Here is a 24,577-nt window from a genome sequence, read left to right as displayed (position 1 = left end):
TGGCTAGAGATAGAGTATACCTAATACAGCCAGTAAGACTGCATTTGTCCAGTGTCTTGCAAATGTAATTTTAAAAACTTGAAACAAAAAAAGATGGGAGACAAGATCAAAGAAAGAGGAGAAGGACCCATATATAAAAAAGTTTTTATAGCAGCAATTTTTTTTAGTAGCAAAGATCTAGAAACTAAAGGGAGACCCATAAACTGGGTACCACATTTAGTACAATGCCTGGCACATAGTAGATGCTCGATAAATGTTTATTAATGGGCTGACTGAACGAATTATGGTATATGAGTGTAATGAAATACTATTATATACATAAGAATTGGAGAAAGAAACAAATGCGGTTGCATAAGGAACTCATCAACTAACTTGAATTTAAGAGAGAAATGTACAGAAAATGGAAGCAAGGCCAAGTAACAATAAGATAAATATTAAAATATTTATTAAGCACCTATTACATGTAAGGCACTGTAGATACAAATACCTAAAGGTGAAACAGTCCCTGCCCTCAAAGAGCATAACATGTATAGGGGAGTGGAGGCCAGGGAAGGGAGTTTTTGTCTGGAATTCACAGGATTTGTGAATGGAGTCATAGGTAATTTGGTTATCGTGCCCTTTACATTAGCAGCTGTAGTATTGATTGGGTTACTGTTCACAGAGCAAGAGAAAAAAATGAAAGGACAGAGGGACAGGGTGTTAGTAAGGCAGAAAGGGCAGATAGCAAATCATATGTGTGTATGTTAGGCACATAGAAAGTGCTAGGGAAATATTTATTACACAAAGTGCCTGGCACATTGTAGGTATTTACTAAATTCTTGTTAATTGAGTGAATGAATTATGCGTCACCTTTCTAAAGCATAGGTCTGACCATGTCATCTCTTCTGTCCCCAGACCTTCAATGTCTTCCTATTGCTTATAGGATAAAATGCAAAGGACTCAGCCTTGCATTTAAGGCCCTCCATACTTTTTGTTCTACTTACCTTTTCAGACATTTTACATTATGCTTTTGCATTCATTCTATGCTGCAGCCATATTAGACTACTGCCACTCTACCTCTTAACTCTATGCATCCACACAGCTCATCTCCTATGGCAGTAATGTATTCCTTCCTTACCTCCAGCTTTCAGAATCCTTCTCTCCCTTCAAAACTAAGTTCACTTGCCACCTTACCTATGAAGCCAGCTTTCCCTGATCCTCCTAAATGAAATAGCTCTTCAGATATTTCTAGAGGATTTTAGGATTTTTCCTTTCTCCCCTTCATATTCCACTTTGTATTATTCTCCTTAGGTATATAAGATCCTCCCCTAATAGACTGTGAGTTCATTGAGGTCAAGGACTGGACCTCTTTTATTTTTGTATACCTTACTCCTACTCCAATAAAGTGTCTTGAACTAAGTAGGCAATTAATAAATGTTTGCTGTTGTTTAATTAATGCCATACTTAGAACCTTTCATCAGCAGTGGAGAATTTCCTCATCCATTTTTACGAGGCTCCATCTGATTTCCAAATCTCCTCTTTTTTGTTAAGTCAAGATGGTGGAATAGGAGTAATGATATACATTTAAAATTCAGGGCTCCCAATGCAAAATTTTGCAAAAATACCCTGCCATACAGGCACCGCTGTCTTCAGAAATGTCCTTATGTTGCACCCTGGTGGAGCCCCCAAGGTCTGCAAGAGGAGTTGTTACACATAGGCGTAGATGTGAATACCCTCACCCTGTCCTCACTGGCAATGGGCTGCACGATACAGTTCAGCTCCACTTCATTGTAGTCTGTTGAAGAGTCTAGAGTAAAGTCTTCTATCCATTCTTGTTTCTGTGAAAAACAAAATTTTAAAACAATAACTCCAATGAGGCCAGTAATATGGAGACTATGACTGAACTTCCATTTTGCATTCATTAGATTGTGAACTCCTTGAGGGCAGGGACTGTCTTTTACCTTTCTTTATATCCTCACTGCTTAATGAAGTGCCTGGCACATAGTAGGCACTTAATAAATGTTTATTGATTGACTCGCTATGTGACTTTGGGGAAAATCTTTTAACCTCTCTGATTCTCAATCTGTAATGTAGAGAATTTTTATGGAGCAATAGAATTACAAAGTTTTAACCTTGCCAGTTTGGGGACTTTGCCATCATCAAGTCCAGGGGTAAAGAGTCTTGGTTCTATTATTCTCCCATGGCCAGAGAACCAGAATGGGGGCTCTGAGGAGCTTAGAAGCCCTGCATTGGTATAATGAACCTAGGAGATTAGTCAATTGTCACCTTGGTAGACAGGGAAAACCTAGCCCTATGGAGATGTTGAGGATACTGGAATGAAGCAACTGGAGTAGAGGCATGGCCAAATAAGAGGTTATGATTATGGAGTCTATTTATTGTGTATATTTATCAAACAGCTATGTATGCTGGGAGGCAGTGTAGTAATATAAAAAGAGTGTTGGTTTTGGAGTCAGAAGACTGGCGTTGGAACCCCGGCACCGCCTGTACAATATTAAACAAGTCACATTTGCCCTTTGGGCCTTAATTTCTCCATCTGTAAAGAGAGGGGGTTAGATTAGGTGATTTCTAAGGTTCCTTCTAGGTCTAAGTTCTACAACCTTTGTTTTTGCCTATGCTTGTGTCTCAATGCTTCCAGGGGCTCCCGCTGGTACCCTGGGCACCCCTTCTCCCTGGCAGCACTCAAGGCCACATAGGTTTCTGATTCTTTTCCTGGGCAGCTTTAGAAATAGGACAGATAACCACCTGAAAGGGTGGGTGTGGGAAATTCAGTCAAAGAATCAGAAATTCACAGAATCTCATAACTGTAGGAAACATTAGAGATCACTAGTTCAGCTCACCCCACCCCACCCCAAGACATGTAGAAATCTCTTCTCTAGCTAGTCACCCAACCTCTGTTTGAGCATATCCAATGATAGGAACCTCACTACAGGAAAACTCTTCTTTAAAATGCAATGAAATTTACTTACCTGTAACTTCCACCTATTAATTGTGATTCTGTCTTCTGGAGCTAACACAAAATAAGCCTAATCTTGGGAATATTGAAGATAGGGTTTATGTTGGCCTGTATTCTTCCATTCTTCAATCTAAGCACACTCACCTCTTTCAGCTCCAAATGTTCTTTTCTTTTCTTTCTTTCTTTTTTTTTGCGAGGCAATGGGGTGAAGTGACTTGCCCAGGGTCACACAGCTAGTAAGTGTCAAGTGTTGAGGCCAAATTTGAACTCAGGTCTTCCTGAGTCCAGGGCCAGTGCTCTATCTACTGCTCCATCTAGCTGTCCCCACAAATGTCATTTTCGATGAAAATAATACTTCTGTTTTTGAGATCTGTCCATAGCCGTGGGATCATAGATCTAGAATTGGAGGTGATCATCTAATCCAAACCCTTCTTTTTATGAGTGAGGAAACAGATGCCCAATGAGTTTAAGGAATTTGCTTGAAGCTGTGTAAGCAGGAAGCATAAGAGGCAGTATTTGAACACAGATCCTCTGATGCGAAGTGCCTACTACAGGCCAGGCACTATACTAGGTACTGAGGATATAGAGACCAAAATGAAATGATCTTTGCCCTCAAGTAGGTTCTATGCTGCATTCCAGTCTCAAACAATGCTTTGCACATAGCAAATGATGACTGTTTTCGTCCACTCATTCATAACCTTGAAGGGAGTGAGCCATGATGGTATACGCAGCCATTTACCTGTTAGGATAAATTAATCAAATTGTTTTCCTCTATCAAAGCTGGCCAGGGATTGAGAAGGTGGTGTCCGGGAGTATCTATCCCCTACTCTGAACATATAGACCAAACCATTCACTTACACATTCACTTATCTTTGGATTTGGATTCCATTGATGTAATAGCATGATTAGCACATAATAGGATAGAAGCAGAATGAGAGGATTTGCAAACTCAGGCCAGCTGAGCCCTGGGTGGCTATGGAGTTTCCAGGATTCTGTCCTATTGGTCTTAATGACAGCAGTCATGCCCAGTAGCCTAAAGAGAGTAGAGACAAAACATAGCGAAAGGGTTTTAAGCAACACCGTTTCCTGTCAGTCAGTGGCTTTATTTTATTATCATTGCTTCCTGTGTGGCTATGTCTACCCTGTGCAAGTTTTCTCTGTGAAACAGATTTTGTCAGATTTTTAAACATATTTTTCAAAGGATGGGGAGATTAAACTGGTAGCCCAGCAAAATTCCCATCTCTGTTTCAGACTGGAACATAGACTGTCACTTGAGGAAAGAGAATCTTTTCTTTTTATCTTTGTAGCCCTAGTATTTAGCACTTAGCATAGGCTCTAAAGTCAGAGGACCTGGGTTCAGATTCAACTTCTATTTGTCTTACCAGTATGATCTTGAGCAAATCCTTCAAACTCCCTGGGCCTTAGTTTCCTCATCTGCAAAATGCAGGGTTTGAACTAGAGGATCTTTGATGTGCTTTCTAACTCTAGTTCTAGCCCATGGACAGATCTCAGAGCCAGAAGGGTTATCTTCCACATAGCAAGGTAGTAATACCATTGGTGCACCACCTGGTGCTTCTCTAATGGTTCTCCAGTTATGGAGAGAGTCTTGTACTGAATCATCAGCACCTCCTCCCCCGGTTCTCACCATGATTGTCAGAACCAGCTTCAATGTGACGATCGTGGACAAAGTCAGCTCACATGGAGAATTAACTCTAGACTTTGGCCTCATTACACCAGGTTCCAAACAACAAAAATTTCCAATACACACCCTGAAATCTTCCCTGCCCTTCTCATTAGAATTTAAGCTTCCTGAAGGTAGGGTCAGTTTTGTTTTTTAATTTTGTTTCCCCAGCACTAATCATAGGGCCTTGAATATAATGGATTTTTCATAAATACATTTGTTGAATTGGATTATAATTTTGACTGGGCTCAAAGACAGAAAACCTTTGCTTTGAACCCTTCCCCTTAATTGAGAGAGACAATTTGAAGCCCAGGCTGTAGCCTTGGTTTCTACCTGGCATAAATGTCTTCAGGTGGAACTAAGTCTTGGAAGTAAGGCAGCTGATAGAGATAGAGGCTCCCAATGTGGCCTGCAGTAAAGATGGCCAGGGAGACACACACGGTGCTGAAGGCCAGGGTGCCCACTTCTTGATGACAGGACCACCAGGAACATATGACCAGGAAGGTGACAAAGTACACAGCAGACGTCAGTGAAGGATAGATGATTCCTGGGGAGAGAAACAGATTGGGCTTGGAGTGAAGAGCTTAAGCCCTAAACCTATTCATGCTCTCATCAACAAAACAGCCAACAACAATGTGTCAGGGTGGTCACTAGTACGGTCAGCAGAAGCTGGGTGGCTCAATATAGGACTTTTGTAGGAGTGACATTATCTAAAATATTTAAAAGAGACTGTAAGATATAACAGAAAGAACATCAGATTTGGAGTCAGAGGACCTGGGTTTGAATCTCAGTTCTGACAGTTACTAACACTGAACCTGAAGTCAGGAAGACCTAAGTTCAAATCCAACCTCGGATACTTCTTAAATGTGTAACCCTGGGCAAGTCATGTAACCTCTGTCTGCCTCTGTTTCAACTATAAAATAGGGATAATAATAGTACCTACTTCACAGGGTTGTGGTGAGGATAAAATGATATATTTGTAAAGTGCTTAGAACAGTGCCTGGCACACAGTAGGTGGCTAATAAATGCCTATTCTCTTCCCTTACCTCTGTTTCAGGGCCAGAGAGGTAGAATTTGAATTCAGTTTCTCTGATTTTCAGTTCAGGGCTCTTTCCACTGTACCATACTACCTCATTTCCTCACCTGTAGTAGGAGCTAGTTTGACTATATGATCCCTAAATTCACTTTAAGCACTGACAGTCAATGATTTTGTGAGGAGAAAGGATCGTAGAATGATAGATTTAGAACTAGAAGGTACTTTACAGGCCATCAAGTCCAACTTTCTCATTTTACAGATAAGGAAACTGTGACCTAGAGACATGAAGTGACTTGCCCAGGGTCACACAGCTACTAAATGGCTGATGAAGGCTTTCAACTCAGCCCTTCTTGATTCTAAGCCGTGTCACTTAACTGCCTCAGAAAGTCTGCTAGTTGTAGGTAAACTGATCAGGGTGTCCAGCCTTAGTAGCTTTAGGAAGTTTGGATTGTTCTCAGAGTAAGAGTCAGACCCAAGAGAACCTCTGGAGTTTCCATAGGGCATCGCTTCACCAAGCAGGCTTCCCGAGAAGGCCCTAAATTGGATTTTATGGATCATAGTCTGAGCAACCCAAGTCCTTCCTCTTCCATGTAGACCCCAACATTACCTGACAAGCCCAGGAGTAGGGTCACCAGGACCTTCCCAGTTATTGTTACAAGGGTGTCCAGTATTGTTTTCAAGTGGGTGGTGATGGTAGTGATTTTGCCCAAGAATTCTGTCATCTTCCCCTTGCTCTTTGCTTCAGAAACACTTTCCTCGGAGTATGTGCTACTGTCGGAATTACTGTCATCAATATCCAGATTGATTTCATCTCCCTGTGAAAAGAGTTGAAGCTACTTTCCAGTCTCATTACACATTACTACCCTTCCCCATACTCTACAGTCCAGTCAAACCGACCTGTTTGACCTTCCTTATATAGGATACTCCCTTGCCTTTTTTTGAACCTTGGTACTGGCAGTCCCCCATGCTTAGAAGGCATTCTTTCCTTCTCTCTGTTTTGTAGAATCCCTTAGCTCCTTCAAGACTCAGCCCAAAATTCAAGCCATCAATAACCATATGAAAGAAATGCTCTAAATCATTAATAATTAGAGAAATATAAATTAAAACCGCTTCCATCTCATACCTATTAGATTGGCAAAGGTAACAAAAAGGAAAAAAGATAAATGCTGGAGGAGCTGAAGGAAAAGAGGTAATTTAATGTACCGTTGGGGGAGCCTTTCTGGAAAGCAATTTGGAAGTATCTCCCCCAAATTATTAAACTGTGTATACCCATGGATACCACTACTAAGTCTATTTCCCAAAGAGATCAGATAAAGAGGAAAAGGACCCATATGTACAAAAATATTTATAATAGCCTTTTTTTTTGGTGGCAAAGAATTGGAAATTGAGTGAGTGTTTATCAATTGGGAGATGTCTGAGTGATTTATGATATATGTATGTGATGGAATACTAAGAAATGATAAAGGGGATGGTTTCAGAGAAACATGAGAAGACTTGTATGAACTGATGCAGAGTGAAGTGAGAAGAACCAGGAGAACAATTTATACAATAATAACAATACTGTAAAGACAAACAATTATGAAAGACTAAGGAATTTTGATCAACACAATGACCAGTCACAACTCCAAAGGACTCTTGATGGAATGTACTATCCATTTCCAGATAAAGAGATGATGGACTCAGAGTGCAGATAGAGGCATATTTGGGGGGGGAGAGAGCAGTTATGGCTAAAGTGGGAATTGGTTTTTCAGCCTATAGATGTTTGTTACAGGGGGGGAAAGATTCAGCTCAAGTACCATTTTCTACACAAAACTTTTCCAGATCTACCTGTTAGTGCCCTCTCACCATGTACTTGTCTCCTACAATAAAATATAAAGTCTGGGAGCAAGGACCTCAGGAGTTTTATTTTTGTATTCCCAGCACCTAGCATGGTGCCTGGCACAGAGTAGGCAATTCATAAATCAATCAGTCAATAAATATTTATTAAGCACCTACTATGTACCAGGCACTGTGCCAAGTGCTTACCTTTTACAAAGGTAAAAGATAGTCCCTGCCCTCAAGTAGCTCACATTCTAATGAGTTAGACAACATGCAAATTACTACATGTGAACAAGCTATATACAGGATAAATGGGAAATAATCAAGGGAGAGAAGGCACTAGAATTAAGTGGGATTGGGAAAGGTTTTCTATAGAAGGTAAGATTTTATCTGGGACTTGAAGGGCACCAAGAAAGCCAGGAGGTAGAGATGAGAAGAGAGAGCATTCTGTACAGTCCTATACAAAATACTATTTGAATTGTATAGAATTGTTTAGAAGAGGTATGGGGAAACGTCCTGTGAACATATCTAGAGTCAGATGAGAGTGTCTTGTTCAAGGAGCAGCAATAAATGCTTGTCATTCTATTGATTGATGGAAACTAGAAGATAGCCTCAAGCCTCTGAACCACATGCCACAATCCCTTTACTGTCTGAGATAGTGAATTGACTAAGGAGTGGAATCTATTTAAGATTCACAGGATTCCTTGACTTGCACGTTTAATGTGGCATAAAGGCTACAACTGCCTTCACTGCCGTCCTTCATTCTCCTTCTGTATGGGATAAAGCTGGACCTGTCCCTTGATTTCCTGGTCCAGGAACACTTAGACCCCATTACCTTCACCAACCAAAGTCTAACTTCAACATCAGGCCTAAGATAGCATGGAGATCTACTCACTGCCTGTCGTTCCTCCTCTGTCTCCTCTTCCATCTCGTTGCTGTGGGAGGGTGAAGTTGACTCAGGAACAAGGGGCATCACCAGCTTTTGGCTCAATTTTATGATGACAAGAGATATGACCAGCATCCCAATGTCTGGACCCAATAGACGTATAATATTCCTAGCATCCACCTGGCTGAATCTGTGGAGGGGAAAATAAAAATCAAGTAGAGATGTTTTTTGGGGGGGCGAGGTAGGAAATTATGGTGTTATTTTCTCATCCCAATGATTTCATGGGAGATCTATAAGGAACATTGGAGGTGCAGCCTACCCTATCAATTTTACAAATGCAGATACTGAGGCATGGTGTTGGGGGAGAGGAGTGATTTACCCAGCATTACACAGGTATTAAACGGCAGAGCCAAATTTCCAACCTAGCTCCTCTGAATCCCAGTCTAGGGCTTTTGTCACAATACCATAATAACAGTTATCAAAAGGAATAATTTGCTAGCTTTTAAAATATATAGATTCCTTGCTTTGCCTTTCCTTTGGCTATCTGCATTTGGGCCATAATCCTCAATTTGATAAGCTTAAGTCTCCTTCCCCACTGTCATCCTTCTTACCACCTTCCCAAATGCCACTCATCCCTCAAAATCCACTTCAAGTTCCCCTTCCAGCTTTCCCCAAGTACTCTAGCCCACCTCATTTCTCCTCTAGCATTCCCTGACCACACCATGTCATGTAGCATTAGGCAATATTATTTTTTAATTGCTTCAAATATGTATGTGACCTGCCTTCCCAACTAGACTGTCATCTCCTCCAGGAAAGAACTTTCGTGTCTTTCTTCTATACCTCCCAACATCACCTAGCACAGGGCTAGTCCTCAAGAAATACTATTTGAATTGTATAAAATCATTTAGGGACAGTAACTGCCTGTTATCCTCCTTTGCTTATCAAACTTGTTCTTACCTTAGAATCCCCAAATCCCCAAGAACCACTTCCCAAACTGCACCTGTGAGAAGAGAGCAAAGAATCTTATTCACATATATTAGGACTTGCTGTTTTCAGACCAACCAATTCATTCCTTTCTAATCACTCTGGCTCTCTTTTTTTGCTATGTGTTACCGTTTGAAGTGGGGCAGAAAGTGGCAGGATGTGCTTCTTGATAGTACTGGTGTGCTGATATTTTCTGCATATAGCATATGCTTAATTAATTTTTATTGAAGAGAGCTGAATATTAAGTGGAGCCTGAAACCATCCTTTGTCTTTTTCCCTGTTGGGAATCCACAAATGAATGAATTAAACAGCATTTATTAAGTGCTTACCATGTGCCAAAAACTGGGAATAAAAATAGAAAAGTGGCACAGTCCTTTCCTTCAAGGAGCTTACATTTTGATTGGAGGAGACTATATAGATGGGAGACTCCATATAGACACTCTCCCATTCCCAGGGTTCAGTAGGTGGAAGATGTAGATATCTTAAGATCATAGATTTAGAGCTGAAATGGACCCTAGAGGACATTGAGTCCAACCCCCTTTATTTTATAGATGGGAAAAATGAGGTACAAGAGTGGTAACAAAAATTGATCAGGGTCACAAAACTAGTAAGTGCCGGATGTAGGACTTGAACCCAGATCTTTCTGCCTCCAAGTCCAATGCATTCTTCAATATACTGTACGGCCTCTTGCTGGAGTTACCAGTTGGAGTCTTTCTAACAGGGACTTCTATCCCTTGCTTTCCTCATCACTCCACTCCCCTTTCTCTCTTGCAATTCATTCTGTGATTTTGGCTGCTACTCTGCTAAAATACTGCCAGGAAGGGTTAAAGGAAAAAGAAAAGGAGATGTGTCCACCTTAGAAAAGCTTGGGGAAAGGAAAGTGGCACATAGAAAAAGGAAAGAATGATAAGACTTCACTCTTCCTATTACTGAAATCAGTGTCCACTTTTAATTCTGACTTCTGGGTTCTCTTGTGCAGCAAGAAATCAAAGTACAGGGGCAGGTAGGTGGCACAGTGGATAGAGGACTGGCCCTGAAGTCAGGAGGACCTGAGTTCAAACCCGGTCTCAGACCAAACACTTGACACTTACTAGCTGTGTGACCCTGGGCAAGTCACTTAACCCCAATTGCCAAAAAAAAAATCAAAGTATACTGTTCCTCACCATCAGGAGGCATGAAACGAAAAACCATTTGAGAAGCCACTTGTATCAGGAGGAAGAAGGCACTGGTGTAACAGATTGCTCTCAGCAGATGTTTTGTGCTTCCTAGAAAAGGAATCAGGGAAAATTAAGGGTCACTCTACCCTCAGGAAGACCCCAGTGCCTGTGCTAGTCAATTTAATCTCTTTTCTGTATATAGTGCATTCTCCAAACTGCACGCACACTACAGCATACATCTTGTACTCTCACCAAGGAAGTCAAAGCCATAATAGACAAATAGTAGGATCTTCTAGAGGTGGGGTGGGCTGGGGGGAAGGCATCAGAGGGAACTGGCTATGTTTCCTTTATAATAATATCTCCAATATCAATAGACTTTAAGATTTACAAACTGCTTTGGCAGTGTAGATTTTGTCATCATCCCCATTACTCAAATGAGGAAACTGAGACTTGGGAACATCAAACACCAGCAAGCAGCTATTAAGTTTCAAGGCAAATATTTGGACAATTTAAGTCCAAAATGTTTTCTCCTATTCCTTGGGAAATTGGTGATTCTTTTCTTCCTTGGTAAGAAGGGAGGCCAAATTACGTTCACTGAATCGCCTCACCAACTCAGACTTGAGAGGTCATTTTTAATTATTCTCATCCTGTAATTACAGAAAATTCCTATTTTCCAGTATGCAGATTTAGATCAACAGAGGCATGTAGAATTCCTTTACGCCTCCTCTAATGAATATGTAAGAATAATGTGGAGTTGGTTCATATGTCAAATGGAAATGAAAGCTTGCAAAGTACTTAACATGATTTCTTCTCCTTAGGGGATTAAGCTTTCCTCCTAAAGTTGAATTTTTTGTCACACTATTAATTTGCTGAATAAGTTTTCTTTTTAGAGTCTTTTGTCTCTGATTCTTTGATCACTTCATCACAGACAGCACCAAAGTCAAATTTTCATCTAACCCTTCACCAGATGAATGAGATTCAAACAAATTAGATTATTCTATATTTAGAAAATACTCTCTCTTTACATAATTCTTCTAGTGCTTATTGCATTGGATTTTTCTATGCAGTTAGTTTCTCTTGTAATCTGTGTCATTAATAAAGGTGCTGTCATGGCATGGAGATCTTGGCTGATGTCTCTGCTCTGATTCTTACTTTGTGACCCAAAAAAGGGTCAATTAACCTCTCTCTGGCCCTTTGTTTCCTCCTGTGTAAAGTGGAATTAATAGTACTTGGCCGTACTTACCTCATAGGGGAGTTGGAAGGAAAACACTCAAAGTTCTACATAGATGTGGGTTTTATTATTTATAAAATAAAGTATTCACTATTGATCATAGGTTATTAACAATAATAACTCACATTTCTAAAGTACTTTTGAAAGTTTGCAAAGCCCTTTCCTCATGGTAGCCCTGACTGGTAGATAGTATGACTATCATTAATCCCCTCTTATAGACATTAGTGACTTGGAAGTAGTAAGTGCCTTGTCTAAGATGACACAGCAGTAAATAAGTGGTAGGGCCAGCACCTAAGCCTAGTTTCCAGACTTCCATGTCTCTTACTGTTATAACCAGGGTGCTCTCTGAAAAGCTCGACAATCAATCTTTTGTTCAAGTCAGTGTCTATATGACCCTTGCTCAGTGGTACTATTTTGGGGGGAGAGGACACAGGGCAGAACTGCAATTTCATCCATGTGGGGAACTTTTGGTGTGGAGACTCCCTCTACCAAATGCTGATTGGCAGCTAATCCTTCTCTAACCATTTTAGAGCAATGGTCTCTAAGCCTTTTTGATCTCATGCTCATATCAGTTTTAAAAAATGAACATGCAATCCAAATATGTGCATATTTACTTATTTATAAATTATGTACAAGTACTATAGTGCTAATTATGTATATTAGGAAAAATAGAAATTTAAGCAAATGAGCTAAAGATGAAAGAATATTGTATCCTCGAGTCAATAGGAAGCCCCTGAAGTTTACTGAGTGGGGAGTGGAAATGACATGGGTAAGCCTGTGCTTTAGGAAAATCACTTTGGCACCTGTGTGGATGAGAGAAGGGAGTAGGGGGAAATGGGAAGCATGGAGAAAATTGCAAAAATTGCAAAAATCCTAATGAGAGGTGATGAGGACCTGCACTACAAGTGTTACTGTTGGGATAGAAAGAAGGAGACAGGTGTGAGAGATGTTATGGAGATAGAAACAGCAACGTTTGGCAACCATTTAGACATGTGCACTGAAGGAAAGGGAAGAGTTGAAGATGAAACCAGGGTCAAGAACCTCAAAGACTGGAAGGATGGTACAGTCCTCAACACAAACAGGGAAGTTTGGGAAAGGGATGGGTTGTAACGGGATCAGCAATGCAGACCACAACTCAATCATGCCTGTTCATCCTGCAAAACTCACTCAAAATGAAATGGAAATGGGGGGCAGGACTTTTATTCCCTGCCCCTGAGCCCAGATCCCTCCCTCCAAGGTGCCTTGCTGAAGCTAAAAAGTGACCTGGTGGACAGGGGCTGGAAAGCTTAGGAAGGGAAAAATTTCCCTGATGGTACCCATATAGCTGCTGCTAAAGAAAACTGTTGAGTTGTAACTCCTCTGGAGGCCATGCCTGGCTCAGAATGGGGCAAGTCAGGAGCTTCTACTGCTGAAGGAAGGAAGTGCTGGCAGATGAGGTCAGGTATGGTTGTGTTGGGGACCAGCCCCCCATGATTGGCTATCACAGGGAGAGTGGGATATGACCTATTTTCTCACCCTCTGATTGGTTGATCAGCTCTACTTTGGCAACCCCTCCATCTTACAAAGTCTCCAGCAGTCAATAGGTTAACCAACTTGCCCATGGCCCCATAGCCAGTGTGTATTGGGGGAAGGATTCAAATTTAGATCCTTTCAACTCTAAGGCTAATCCTCTGTCTACTAGGCCAAATTGCCTCTCACTGTGGTATTATATCCAAGATAAAGTTGTCTGACATTCATGGTTCATAACACACTTCACATATATAATCTATTTTGTTTGCCATATCAATCCTGTGAGAAGGTATTATTAGATGTCTTAGAGAGTTGGTTGAGGCTGAGAGGTTTAAATGATTTGCATATGGTAACATGGCTAATGTCAGAGGAGGGATCTAATCCCAGGTCTTCCTTATAACAAATGACACTCAATCTACTGCTTCTCATATGAGATAGGTACTATTATTATCTTCCTTTTACAGATGAAGAAACTGAGGCCTAGAGAGGTGATCCTACAACTAGGAAGTAAGCAGGATTTGAGCTAGTCACTGGTGACTCCAAGGCCAACACTCTTACACTGACTTTAATGTATTTCTCTTCTCTTCTGAACTCTCAGCCCCTATTAAAGTATTTGCAAGCTAAATTAAGAACTGAAGTTACCTATTAGCATGCTAATCTTCATTGTTTTGGTTTTGGTTTTCTCCAGGGGTGTACTCTATGATACCTACAAATTGAGAACATAACATTCTATTTTCCTTATCTTACATTGAAAGCTTTTCAACACTGTTTACCTACCTTTCATTGAGCTAGCTGAGGGTTTAGGAAAGAGTGGAAGGAGAAGTAAAAATATAAGGTAGACAACTGACATTCCATTGTACCTGAATGATATAGCTGTAATAGAGAGAAAAAATATCAAGATGTCAGATCCTCAGCAGACAACAGAACAAACACCATCCCCTGGCCACCCTGAATCCCAAATCCAGTACCCCAATACATTCCAACTGTTGAAGCCTCTTCCTTCCTTCAAGGTCATACAGGTGCTGCTTCCTCCAAAAACTTTTCCATGATTCACTTTCCCCAACCCTTTGAAGTGAAAGTGATTTCTTCCCCTCTTGTGTGAACTTTGTATTTATCCCACTCTTCTTAAAATCATAGTTAAAATGTCGTACCCTACCAATTACATTTTAAATGTCTTTAGACCAAGGTGTATGTCTATATTTTCATATTTCCAGCCCCCTGCATAGGGTTTTACACAGGGTAGGCAGTTGACCAACATTTGTTGAATTGAATTGGAACACATGTGACAGAATTTCATTCACATTCCTTCTTGAGGAAAGATTTTTTTCACCTTTTTTGGGTCATGGGCCCCTTCTGGGGAAGCCTATGGACTATTTCTCAGAAGAATGTTTTTAAATGCATAAAACAAAATACATTGGAATACAAAGAAAATAAAATATATTAAAACACAGTTATCAAGGCATTAAAAAAAAGTCACCATACTCCATATTTAGAATCTTTGCTTGTAGCAGAGGTTAAAGTAAAGTAAAGGCTATAGGAGAGTGAATAGAAGAACTGAGTTTGAGTCCTACCTTTGATACATATAATTGTAAATGACTCAGTGCTAGTCTAGGCAACTCTCTAAGACTGTAAGTTATGGAGGACAAACTGAATTGGTAGAGGGAGTTTCCTCACCTGGGAAGTTCGTTATAAATATCACTGAACTTCCAGTAAGAAATCTCATAGATTTTTCTAGCTCTTTGCCCCATTTGTAATGAACTATTCCAGTAATTTTAAGCTGACCAGGCTCTCACTTTTTCAGTCTTTCTTTGTTAATATGGCCATACCTGTCATCCATTTAGCCACACAAAATATCATTTCCAAGTGTGGCTGGGAAAAAACAGAATTTCTATCAAGCTGAAAATAATTTGCCCAATTACAGTATAGGGCTAGAAAAAATCTCACTTCACTAACAATAACTAATATTGCAATGTCTGGTTGGATGCAATACAGCATCACTGGTGAACAAAGAACAACAATTTGGGAAAGTTGGTACACAAATAGATTTGGAGGTGTGTGATGTCCCATGTTCCCTGCTATCGTCCTTGGTTGGACTACGTCCATAATTGGGGACATGGTGAATTAATGAAAGAATTATCCAGGTAGACAAACTTTGGCCACAACTATAGTGATATTTCAGATGAATTCTCTGGATAATCATCTCATATCTTTCCTTTGTATGTGAAGATACCGTCTAAAGCTGTTAGTTTATTCATAAGATCATAGTATCATAGATGGAAAGTTGGAGGGCACCTCAAAGGTCATTTGTTCCAATCCTTTCATTTTATAAATGAGGAAATTGAGGCCCAGGAAGGCCAGGTGACTTGCTCAAGGTCACACAGATAAGCAGCAAAAGCAGTATTTGAACTGAGGTTCTCTGACTCCAGAGTCAGGGCTCTATTTTTGAGGTCATATATACATATATATAACAATTGGCAATGTATCCAAAAAATCAGTTATAAACTGTCTGCCTGTCCACATAACTAAATGGGACTAAATTTCTGACTTACTCTATTGGATATGTTGATGTCTATAGACACACCTTTCCCTCCCCCAACATCCACACAGCATCTACCAAGATACTAAGTTAGGAAAGTTCAGAAAATGTCCTAAATAGAGGCTGAGCTTAAAAACCTGGCTAACTTTGAATCCAAAGTCTACCTTTATTGCTCCATCTCCTAAACACACTAGAACGTGCTTCCAATGTCCTTTAATTATCCCAGATTCCAGAAAAGGAGAAGTTTTCTAGTTGATATTTCCAGGCTGAAGGTCTCCAGTGTATCAAGGTAGTAGCTATATCTCTAGCTGGAAATAAAGTAAAATTGCCACATTCTACAGAGCTATGGGAGACTCTGTATAGAAAATTTTCTACCTCAACTACCTTGGGGATGAAACTCACCCATGCATTGTGATTTTCTTCTCAAAAGGAAGAAAGCAATCTTACCTGCAATCAAGGAGAATGGCAGAAGAACTCTAAAAGTGAGCCCAGAAGTGACATCACTGGCCATAATCTTCAATCCGCTCACAAAGAAGGCCAAGAATGCTATATGTTGTCTCAGCCTTGCAGACTAGATTGTGGTGAAATGTGGAAAGACTTTATCCCCTCTTCTTCAGGCTGCATACTTTGCTTTTCACCACCAACCTTTGTCTATGGCCAGAAAAAAAAAAAGTCAAGTGTATATCAGTCAACTTTAAGAAGGGAATTCTGGGAAGGCAACTGAGGGACTAAGGGGGCTCTACACTAATTCTTATGTGCTTAGTCAGTGGAAAAAATTGATCCCTTCCTTGGCCTTTTCCCCTTAATCTAGCCTCTTACTTCCTTGCTGAATAAGTGTTCTTCAACTTTGCTCTTAGAAAGCATCGATCTCTCAACACTTCTTTTTCAAAGTCTCAACTCTCTCCTTTTAGGTTGGAAGGAGCCATAATTCCCAATTAGAAGCTAATGTGGAAACTTCATGCACCCTGCCAGTAACCATCATCATCTGGGACATTTTCAGGTGAACAACAACTACAACAGAATAATTCAATGTCTTCACTAGTAGGAGACATTCATAAAGCATTTAGTGGTCTCAAATGTTTTATGGGAATTATCTCCTTGGGATATTGGAATAGTGGAATTAATATAACTGAGTTCAAATTCCACTTCAGATAATTTACTACTTGTGTGATCTTAGCGAAATTCTTTAACTTCTCAGAGCCTTAATTTCCTCGTCTGTAAAATGGAGATAATACTTACACAACCTATCTCACAGGGTTGTTGTGAGAGAATCTTAATTGGCTATATGTTAAATTATCATTGTTAATTTATTTACTACTACTACTAATTTTCATAAGTGAAGTAGGTCTTATGGGTATAACTCAGGGGTGAGGAATCTGTGGCCTCAAGGACACATGTGGCCTTCTAGATCCTTGAGTGCAGCCCTTTGACTGAATCCAAGTTTTACAGAACAAATCCTTTTGTTAAGGGAATTTGTTTTATGAAGTTTGGATTCAGTCAAACGGCCACACTTGAGGATCTAGAGAGCCACATGTGGCCTCAAGACCACAGGTTTCCCACCCTAGGTATAACTATTCCCATTTCACTGATGGGAAAACAGGAATAGAGAGATTAAGTGATTTTCTTAATATCACACAACTGTAAAACAACACAAGCCAGCTTAGGTTTTTCTGACTGTAAATCCAGTGCTTTTCCCAATAACCCAATAAAAAATAAGATTATTGAGAGTAGGGGTTATATTATTCTCTGCATTTGTCTCCTAGATCCCTAGTACAGTACCTGGGTGACACACAGAGTATGCTTCATAAATGTTTGCTGATTGAATTATAATAGCTAGCAAATACACCACAGTTGCCTTTCTAGTCCAACAACAAGCGTTTTAAGTGCCTATTAAGTGCTAAGTGCTGAGGATACAAAGACCATATGAAAAATGACCTCTCAAAAAAGTGTTTTGACGACTACCCAACTTGACCTCTACACCTTAACTTGTGATTTCACTAAAAGTAGAATAGGGTCAGTCCTCAGTACTTGCAGCCCTTGGTATTGATTGCCTAATAGGCAAGCCTAGCCCCAATTCTCAAAATAAGCGATTCCCTATTCTACCAAGGCTGGCCTCATTTATGGATATCTTTGCAAAGTTGTGGCCTTGATGATGTCATTTGAGAGATGATAGGGAATTTTCTCCCATCAAAATAGCAACCTTCTAGTTCCCAGAAATGTTAAATTTGCTTTGCTTGAAGTTTAAAGTCAGTTTGTGACCCGAAAGACAGATGCCGAGATTAAGTAGGTCTTGTGCCACTATAAATTAGAAAAAAAATGAGGGGGTAAACAGAATCCTTGTGAGAAATGCCACACAATGATGTTCCCAGTAAAACCATAAGGATTGAATATGTGGGATGAGTAAGAGTGAGGAATCAAGAATCACACTTGACTCTGGAAATTACCTAGCCTGACCAATTTTGTGCAGCCAGCCCTACTTCTCTGAAATTCTCTGTGCTTTAATGGTGAGAGACCAGTGTACCATCCTCTGACTAAATCCTTCCTGTATGCTTGTGCAGTTTAAACTGGAGTGACTTTAGCTTATATCAGATTACATAGAATAATACTACTGCCTTGTTAAACGTCTATAAACTCTAACTCCTCTGAGGAAAATACCACGATTCTGGAATATCTTATCTGGAACCAGTTATCTGAAGCATCTGGATAATGGCTTGCAGATGGTGGTCACTCAGCAAAATAGGAAAGCCTCCTTGGCTAGCTGAGGATATGCAGCATTTAAGGTATAATTGACTTTGGAAAATGGAAAATACATTTTAAAATGGTAGAGAAAATAAGGGTCTTCATGCTTTAAAGAGACAGGCAGAACCAGAAATTATTTGCGGATTTTACATATATATCAGAATCATTTCCCAACTTACCTTGCCACCCCCCACCCAACCATCAATGCCTTTCCTGTAACAAAGAAATATTTAAGCAAAATCTAGCCAACAAAGCAACCATGACTGATATATGATATATATGATACACATGTACATATATATATATATATATATGGATAAATAGATAGATTATAGAAGCAAAAGTTTATATTGGACAACTACAATTCAGTTCTCCAGTGCCTAGTACAGGGCCTTAAATATAGTGGGTGCTCAATAAATGCTTATTGAATTGAAGATATTGATGCATAAGCTCAAAAGGATTCCTTTTTTTGTCTACAAAATAAAAAAAAATACTCTCAAACTCAGGCTTAATTAAAAAATATAATTTGGATTAAAGAGAGTTGCAAATTTTATCCATGTAAGGAGAATACTGGTTTAAGTGTTGTTGCTGAAATGCTGGATAAAAGTTAGAAGTTCCATCTTACTGAGTGAAAATCATGGATAAGCTGCATGGTCCTAGTATTATCTCCCAAGGGCCTGTCAAGAGTTTAAAAGAATATGTGCACCCAATCCAAATATCAGGGCAAGATGACACCATAAAAGAAGCAAAATACTTCAAAAGACAGATTTAATCGAAAAGATTTTTCCCGTGTTGACTGGATGGACTGTGTGTCTGACTCACAAAAGAGCTAAAACAGCCCTGAAACAATAAGCTAGATAATCTCTCTCTCTTTCTCTCTCTCTCTATCTTGTACACATACATAGACACATTCACCTTCACCCCTTACACTCACACAAAAATACTAAAAAAAAAAAACAAAAGCCAAAACCAAAAACCTCAATATTTCCCTTAGAGTCAGTGCTTGCCTGCAAAGGTCATATGGAAGTTTCAAATAATTGAATAGTCAGAAGATGGCAGTTATAGCTCAGTAGAACAACAGAAAATGGCAGCTCAGTGGAAAAAGTAACCCAGCTGATGGCATTAGAAGTTCTCAATTCATTGCACCAATAGCCCAGAAGATGCTGTCAGTTTTGGAAGCAGAGAAGTATTCTGGTTGGGCTCCAGTCCCAGGAGTTTGCATTTTCCAAATTACATGTATTCCTCTCTCCATACCAGTGGTATGGGAATCTGTGGGAATCTCTGCCCCTGTGTGTGTGTGTATTGAGAGGAGGATTTTCTTTGTTGTTTACCTTACTATTCTGTTTAATTAAATGCCTCTATTTGATGTTAATGTGTCCACTGGTTTGGTCTGGGGAGGATACTGAACCATAGCAAGTATTGAACCTGATTGTCCCTTTAGGAAACCAGCATCCTAGAGATTTTTTTTAAAAAAGCATCATATTCCTCAAGCTGGTTTTACCTGCCTTATTTTAAAGTAATATTACTGGTTACAATTAGGATTATCACTTGTGAAAATGGCAGGAATAACCTTCCTCACCTTACAATTAGTGCAGTGTCTTATGGAAGTCTTTGATCTATTGAGACATGAAACATGGCCTTGAAACATGTGTTCAAGGCTTTGTGGTTTTGTTCATGGGACTGCTTCAGGAACAGGATCTTCTATATGTCAATGTTGGAGAAAAAGTTGAGATACAAGTTCAAGGCTACAATATGTTCTTCTAGGATGCACAAAATGTACTCTAGTAATCACCAGTTGGCTAGGAAGCAAGAACATGCAAGGCAATAATCTCCAATTTCAGGAGCCTTTAAAGGCTTTTAAAACCAGGTCCTATTGACTCCATTTCTGTAATATTTCTCACACCTGTGTCCTCTTCTCTATTCCCATTGTCACGACCTTAGTAATGGCTCCTCATTACCAGCAATATGGTCTAACAATTCTTCTTACTTCTATTCTCTTCATTCTCTAATCCATCTTTCATAACACTACCAGAATAACCTTCTTTTGCGCAGAACCGATCATGTCATTTCTCTGCTCAAAATGCTTCAGTGGCTCCCACTTTTGAGTAAAGTTCAAATTCCTTAATTTAGCATTTATAGTACTCCACAATCTGATGCCACTCTACCTTTCTAGCCTTATCTCATCCATGCTCCACCCACACTTGTCTGCTTTGTAATCTTTGCTTGTACTGTGCCTTATGCATGGAATGTTTTGTCCCTTGCCTACCGAAAGTCTAACTCAAATGCTAACTTTTTGATGAACCCTAATCAGTAATGACCTTCCCTTTTAGCTCTCACAAAGCACTTTCTTTTGTACCTTCATGATGAATTCAACATGTAATATTGATTATTATAGTCATATGTGTTTGAGTGTTATCCAGGAAGGTGCTTTTAAAAGTATTTCCCAAGATGTGGAAGCCATAACAGAACACAATACTTTATCTGAGATCTGAACAGGGCAGAATACAGTGGAAGATCACCTTGAATGTTCTGGATGTTACAGCATTCTTTTTAAAATTTATTTCTTAATACTTAATTTCATAAATATCAAATGAAATGAGCATTTCCTTATACATAATGGAACATAGAGTACAACTCTATTATATACATTATATATTCTATACAGCTTACTTTTCTTTTAAAAATACATAATAAATTCAACATGTAACTTATAAAGCTATTCTGCTAGTGTAATTCTTTCTGTTCTTTTCTGTGTTTTCTGTGCATTAAAAAAACACTTATTTATTTTTTAAATTAAATGTTTTTTTCAATTATCAAACATTTATTTTTTCCCCTCCTACCACCAAGTAAAATGAATTCCTATATTGGCCATGTCAAAAAATGTCTCATTCTGTATATTTAGTTTATCACTTCTCTGTCAGGGAGTGAGAAGCATTCTTCATCATCAGTCCTCTGGAATCATGGTTGATTATTTCATTGATCAGCGTTCTTAAGTCTTTCAAACTTCTTTGTTTTTACAATGTTGTCTTCATTATATATATACATACACACACACGCACACATACATAATTATTCTTCTGGTTCTGTCTACTTCACTCTGTAGCAGTTGATACAAATATTGCCAAGTTTTTCTGAAACCAATAGTATTTTATCACATTCATGTACCATAATGTATTCAGGCATGGGGAACCCTTCAGTTTTCCATTTTTATCACTACAAAAAGATGTTTTATAAGTATTTTTGTATATGTAAGACCTTTTGCTCTTTGTTCTCTGGAGCATAGGCCTAATAGTGATATCCTTGGGTCAAAGAGTATGCACAATCTAGTAACTTTTGAGGCATAATTCCAAATTGCTTTCCAGATTAGCTGGACCAGTTCATGGCTCTACCAACAGTACATTCATGATGTATTACTAGGTCTGATTTCTCTGTTTCCTTTTTTGTCATCTTTGCCAATCTGAGTGTGAGATGAACATCAGAGTTGCTTCAATTCTCATTTATCTAATGACTAGTGACTTGGAACAATATTTCATATTTCTATTGATAGTCTGGACTTCTTTCTTTAAGAACTACCTGCTTATATTCTTGGACCATTTATCTATTGAGAAATGGCTTTTACTCTTATAAAGTTGCATCATTTCTTTATATATTTTGGATATGAGACCTTTATCATAGAAACTTGCAGCCAAGGTATTTTTCACAGTTATTAACTGTTTCCCTTCTAATTTTAAATGTATTGATTTTTTTAGTTACAAAACTTTTAATTTCATGTAATTGTAAATGTCCATTTTATCTTCTGTGATCATCTCTATTCCTTGTTCGGTCACAAATTTTTCCCCTATCTATAGATGTAAAATACAAAATTTCTTCCTTGCTTCTCCAACTGATTTATGAAGTGATCTTTTACATGTAATAACATATCAATTTGGAGCTTATTGTGGTACATAGTGTGAGAGGTTGTTCTATATCTAATTTCTGCCAGACTGTTTTCTATTTTCCAACAATTTTTGTCATATAGTGAGTCTTTACCCCAGCAGCTGGGGCCTTTGGGTTTATTGAGCACTAAGCTGCACTGTGCTATATTTTTGGGTTTGGTTTTATTTTGTTTTGTTTTGTTTTGTTTTGTTTTTGGCTTCTGTAAGTTGTGAGCCTAATCTGTTCCACTGATCAAATTTTCTATTTTTTAACTGGCGCTGAATAGTTTTGATGGTTACTGCTTTGTAGTATAATTTGTTCCCTTTCTCACTTTTAAAAAATTATTTCCCTTGAGATTCTTGATCTTTTGTTCTTCCAGATCAATTTTGTTAAGAATTTTTTATAGCTCTCTCTATAGTAACCCTTTGGTAGTTCAGTTGGCACGACACTGAATAAATAAACCGATTTAGTGCTATGATTTTTATTATATGGTTATGGTCTATTCACGAGCAAATTGTATTCCCATATTTATCCCATTATTTAGGCCTGTTTTGTTTCTGTAAAAGATGGTTTTTAGTTGTATTCATATAATTCCTGTGGCTGTGATTTGGTAGGTAGTCACCCACATATTTTATATACGTTGTATATAAAATTTATTATTTGTATACATATACTTTGTATGTAACATTTTTATACATACATTCTATGTATAAAATGTGTTGTTCTCAATGCAATATCTCTTTGTATCATTAAGTAATGGTTTACCTATTTTATTAGCTTAAAAAAATTCCTAGTTTTATATATTAGTTTATTTATTTATTTATTTATTTTTGCTTTCGATTTGGTCAATTTCTTCTTTGACTTTCAGGATTTTTATTTTTGTATTTATTTTTTTTAGTTGCATGCCAAATTCATTAATCCCTTCTATCTATTTTTTATTGATAAAAGTATCTAGAAACATACATTTTCACCCAAGGAGTTATTGACTGTGTCACAAAAGTTGTCTTATTGTTTTGTCAAATCATGTCAAATCAGTAAGGATTTATTAAGCAGTTATTATGTGCCAGGAACTTTACTAAGTGCTGGGATTGAAAATGCAACCAAAAGAAAGATAGTTCCTGTCATCAGGGAGCTTACACTCTAATAACATAAAAGGAAGCTAGCTGAAAAGCAGAAGGAAGGGAGGAAGAAGGTATATGTGGTGTTTGGGGTGAGAAGAGGATGCTGGAAAAAGTCCAGAGAGTCAGAAATAGAGTCCATAAAGGAATGAAGACATGACTGGAAAGTTTTGGGAGAAATGGTAGGGGTTTCAGGGCCAGAACATCCAGGATGATATAGCCAGCGGCAAAGTGAACCTCCTCTATAAAATAAAGATGTGATGGGAGTGCAGTTTTGTTAATTGTGCTTTGAATTGCATGGAATTTATACTTGCAATTATGTGTGTCCCAATCCAGTTGTATGGAATTTACATTTGCAATCAAATATACATACATGAGTTTCTCAACTCTCTGGTAGTATGACTTTTCATCAGTAGTGTGCCATGACTTCTCGCAGCAAAGAAAAATGAGGTGATGTGAGAAAAAAAACACACAATAAAACAAATACAAAACAAATACAAAAACAGAATTTGGTGAACTTCAGAGTCCACCCAGTTTGGGACTTCTTATCTTCCCATGTATCCTACTGTTCAGGTCAGCTGAAGACAGCATCTGTACTGGGAGCCCAGAACAGACTGAGCATAGATCCATGGTGCTTCGAGGAGCCCAGCAAAGAAATTAAACTATGACTGAAGGGAACTTCCTGCATACTTGTAAATGGGAGAAAGACTTCTAGCAATGAGAAGAAGCTGCACTTCTGGCTCTCTTGGTCTTTCTCTACAATGCCCCCAAACCCTTTCACCCTGGAAGCTCACCTTCTCCTCTGAACTTCACACATTGGAAGTACCCTCTGCCCCTGCAGCTACTTGGCTGCATCTGATTGGCTGGTTCATCCCAGAACCTCCATTTTAAGAAAAAAGACAATGCCCACCATGTCTTCATTCTCTTTAGGCTACAACCCAGACTCTCCAGGTCTCACCCTTGTCTTTATCTTTCCCCTCTTCACCTCTCCTCTCCAGCATCCTTTCATGTGTT

At 38.9% G+C, this 24,577-nt stretch overlaps 1 protein-coding gene across 1 annotated transcript in view; it reads right to left on the bottom strand.

The window, feature by feature from the left end:
- LOC114034761 (piezo-type mechanosensitive ion channel component 2-like) overlaps nucleotides 1–24,577 on the bottom strand; it is a 161,539-nt gene that overhangs the window by 84,299 nt on the left and 52,663 nt on the right. Inside the window, exons 3-10 of the mRNA XM_027850563.1 lie at nucleotides 10,522–10,623; nucleotides 9,332–9,374; nucleotides 8,384–8,564; nucleotides 6,278–6,485; nucleotides 4,968–5,181; nucleotides 3,812–3,986; nucleotides 1,719–1,817; nucleotides 1,615–1,671 (exon numbers count right to left, since the gene is read on the bottom strand). Of these exons, the coding sequence (XP_027706364.1) occupies nucleotides 1,615–1,671; nucleotides 1,719–1,817; nucleotides 3,812–3,986; nucleotides 4,968–5,181; nucleotides 6,278–6,485; nucleotides 8,384–8,564; nucleotides 9,332–9,374; nucleotides 10,522–10,623 (1,079 nt within the window). The remainder of the gene's footprint in view (nucleotides 1–1,614; nucleotides 1,672–1,718; nucleotides 1,818–3,811; nucleotides 3,987–4,967; nucleotides 5,182–6,277; nucleotides 6,486–8,383; nucleotides 8,565–9,331; nucleotides 9,375–10,521; nucleotides 10,624–24,577) is intronic.

This window comes from Vombatus ursinus, unplaced genomic scaffold, assembly GCF_900497805.2.
Source record: "Vombatus ursinus unplaced genomic scaffold, bare-nosed wombat genome assembly UNPS02000580.1, whole genome shotgun sequence".
In the NCBI taxonomy this organism is placed as follows: domain Eukaryota; kingdom Metazoa; phylum Chordata; class Mammalia; order Diprotodontia; family Vombatidae; genus Vombatus; species Vombatus ursinus.
This window is presented reverse-complemented; position numbering and strand designations above follow the sequence as displayed.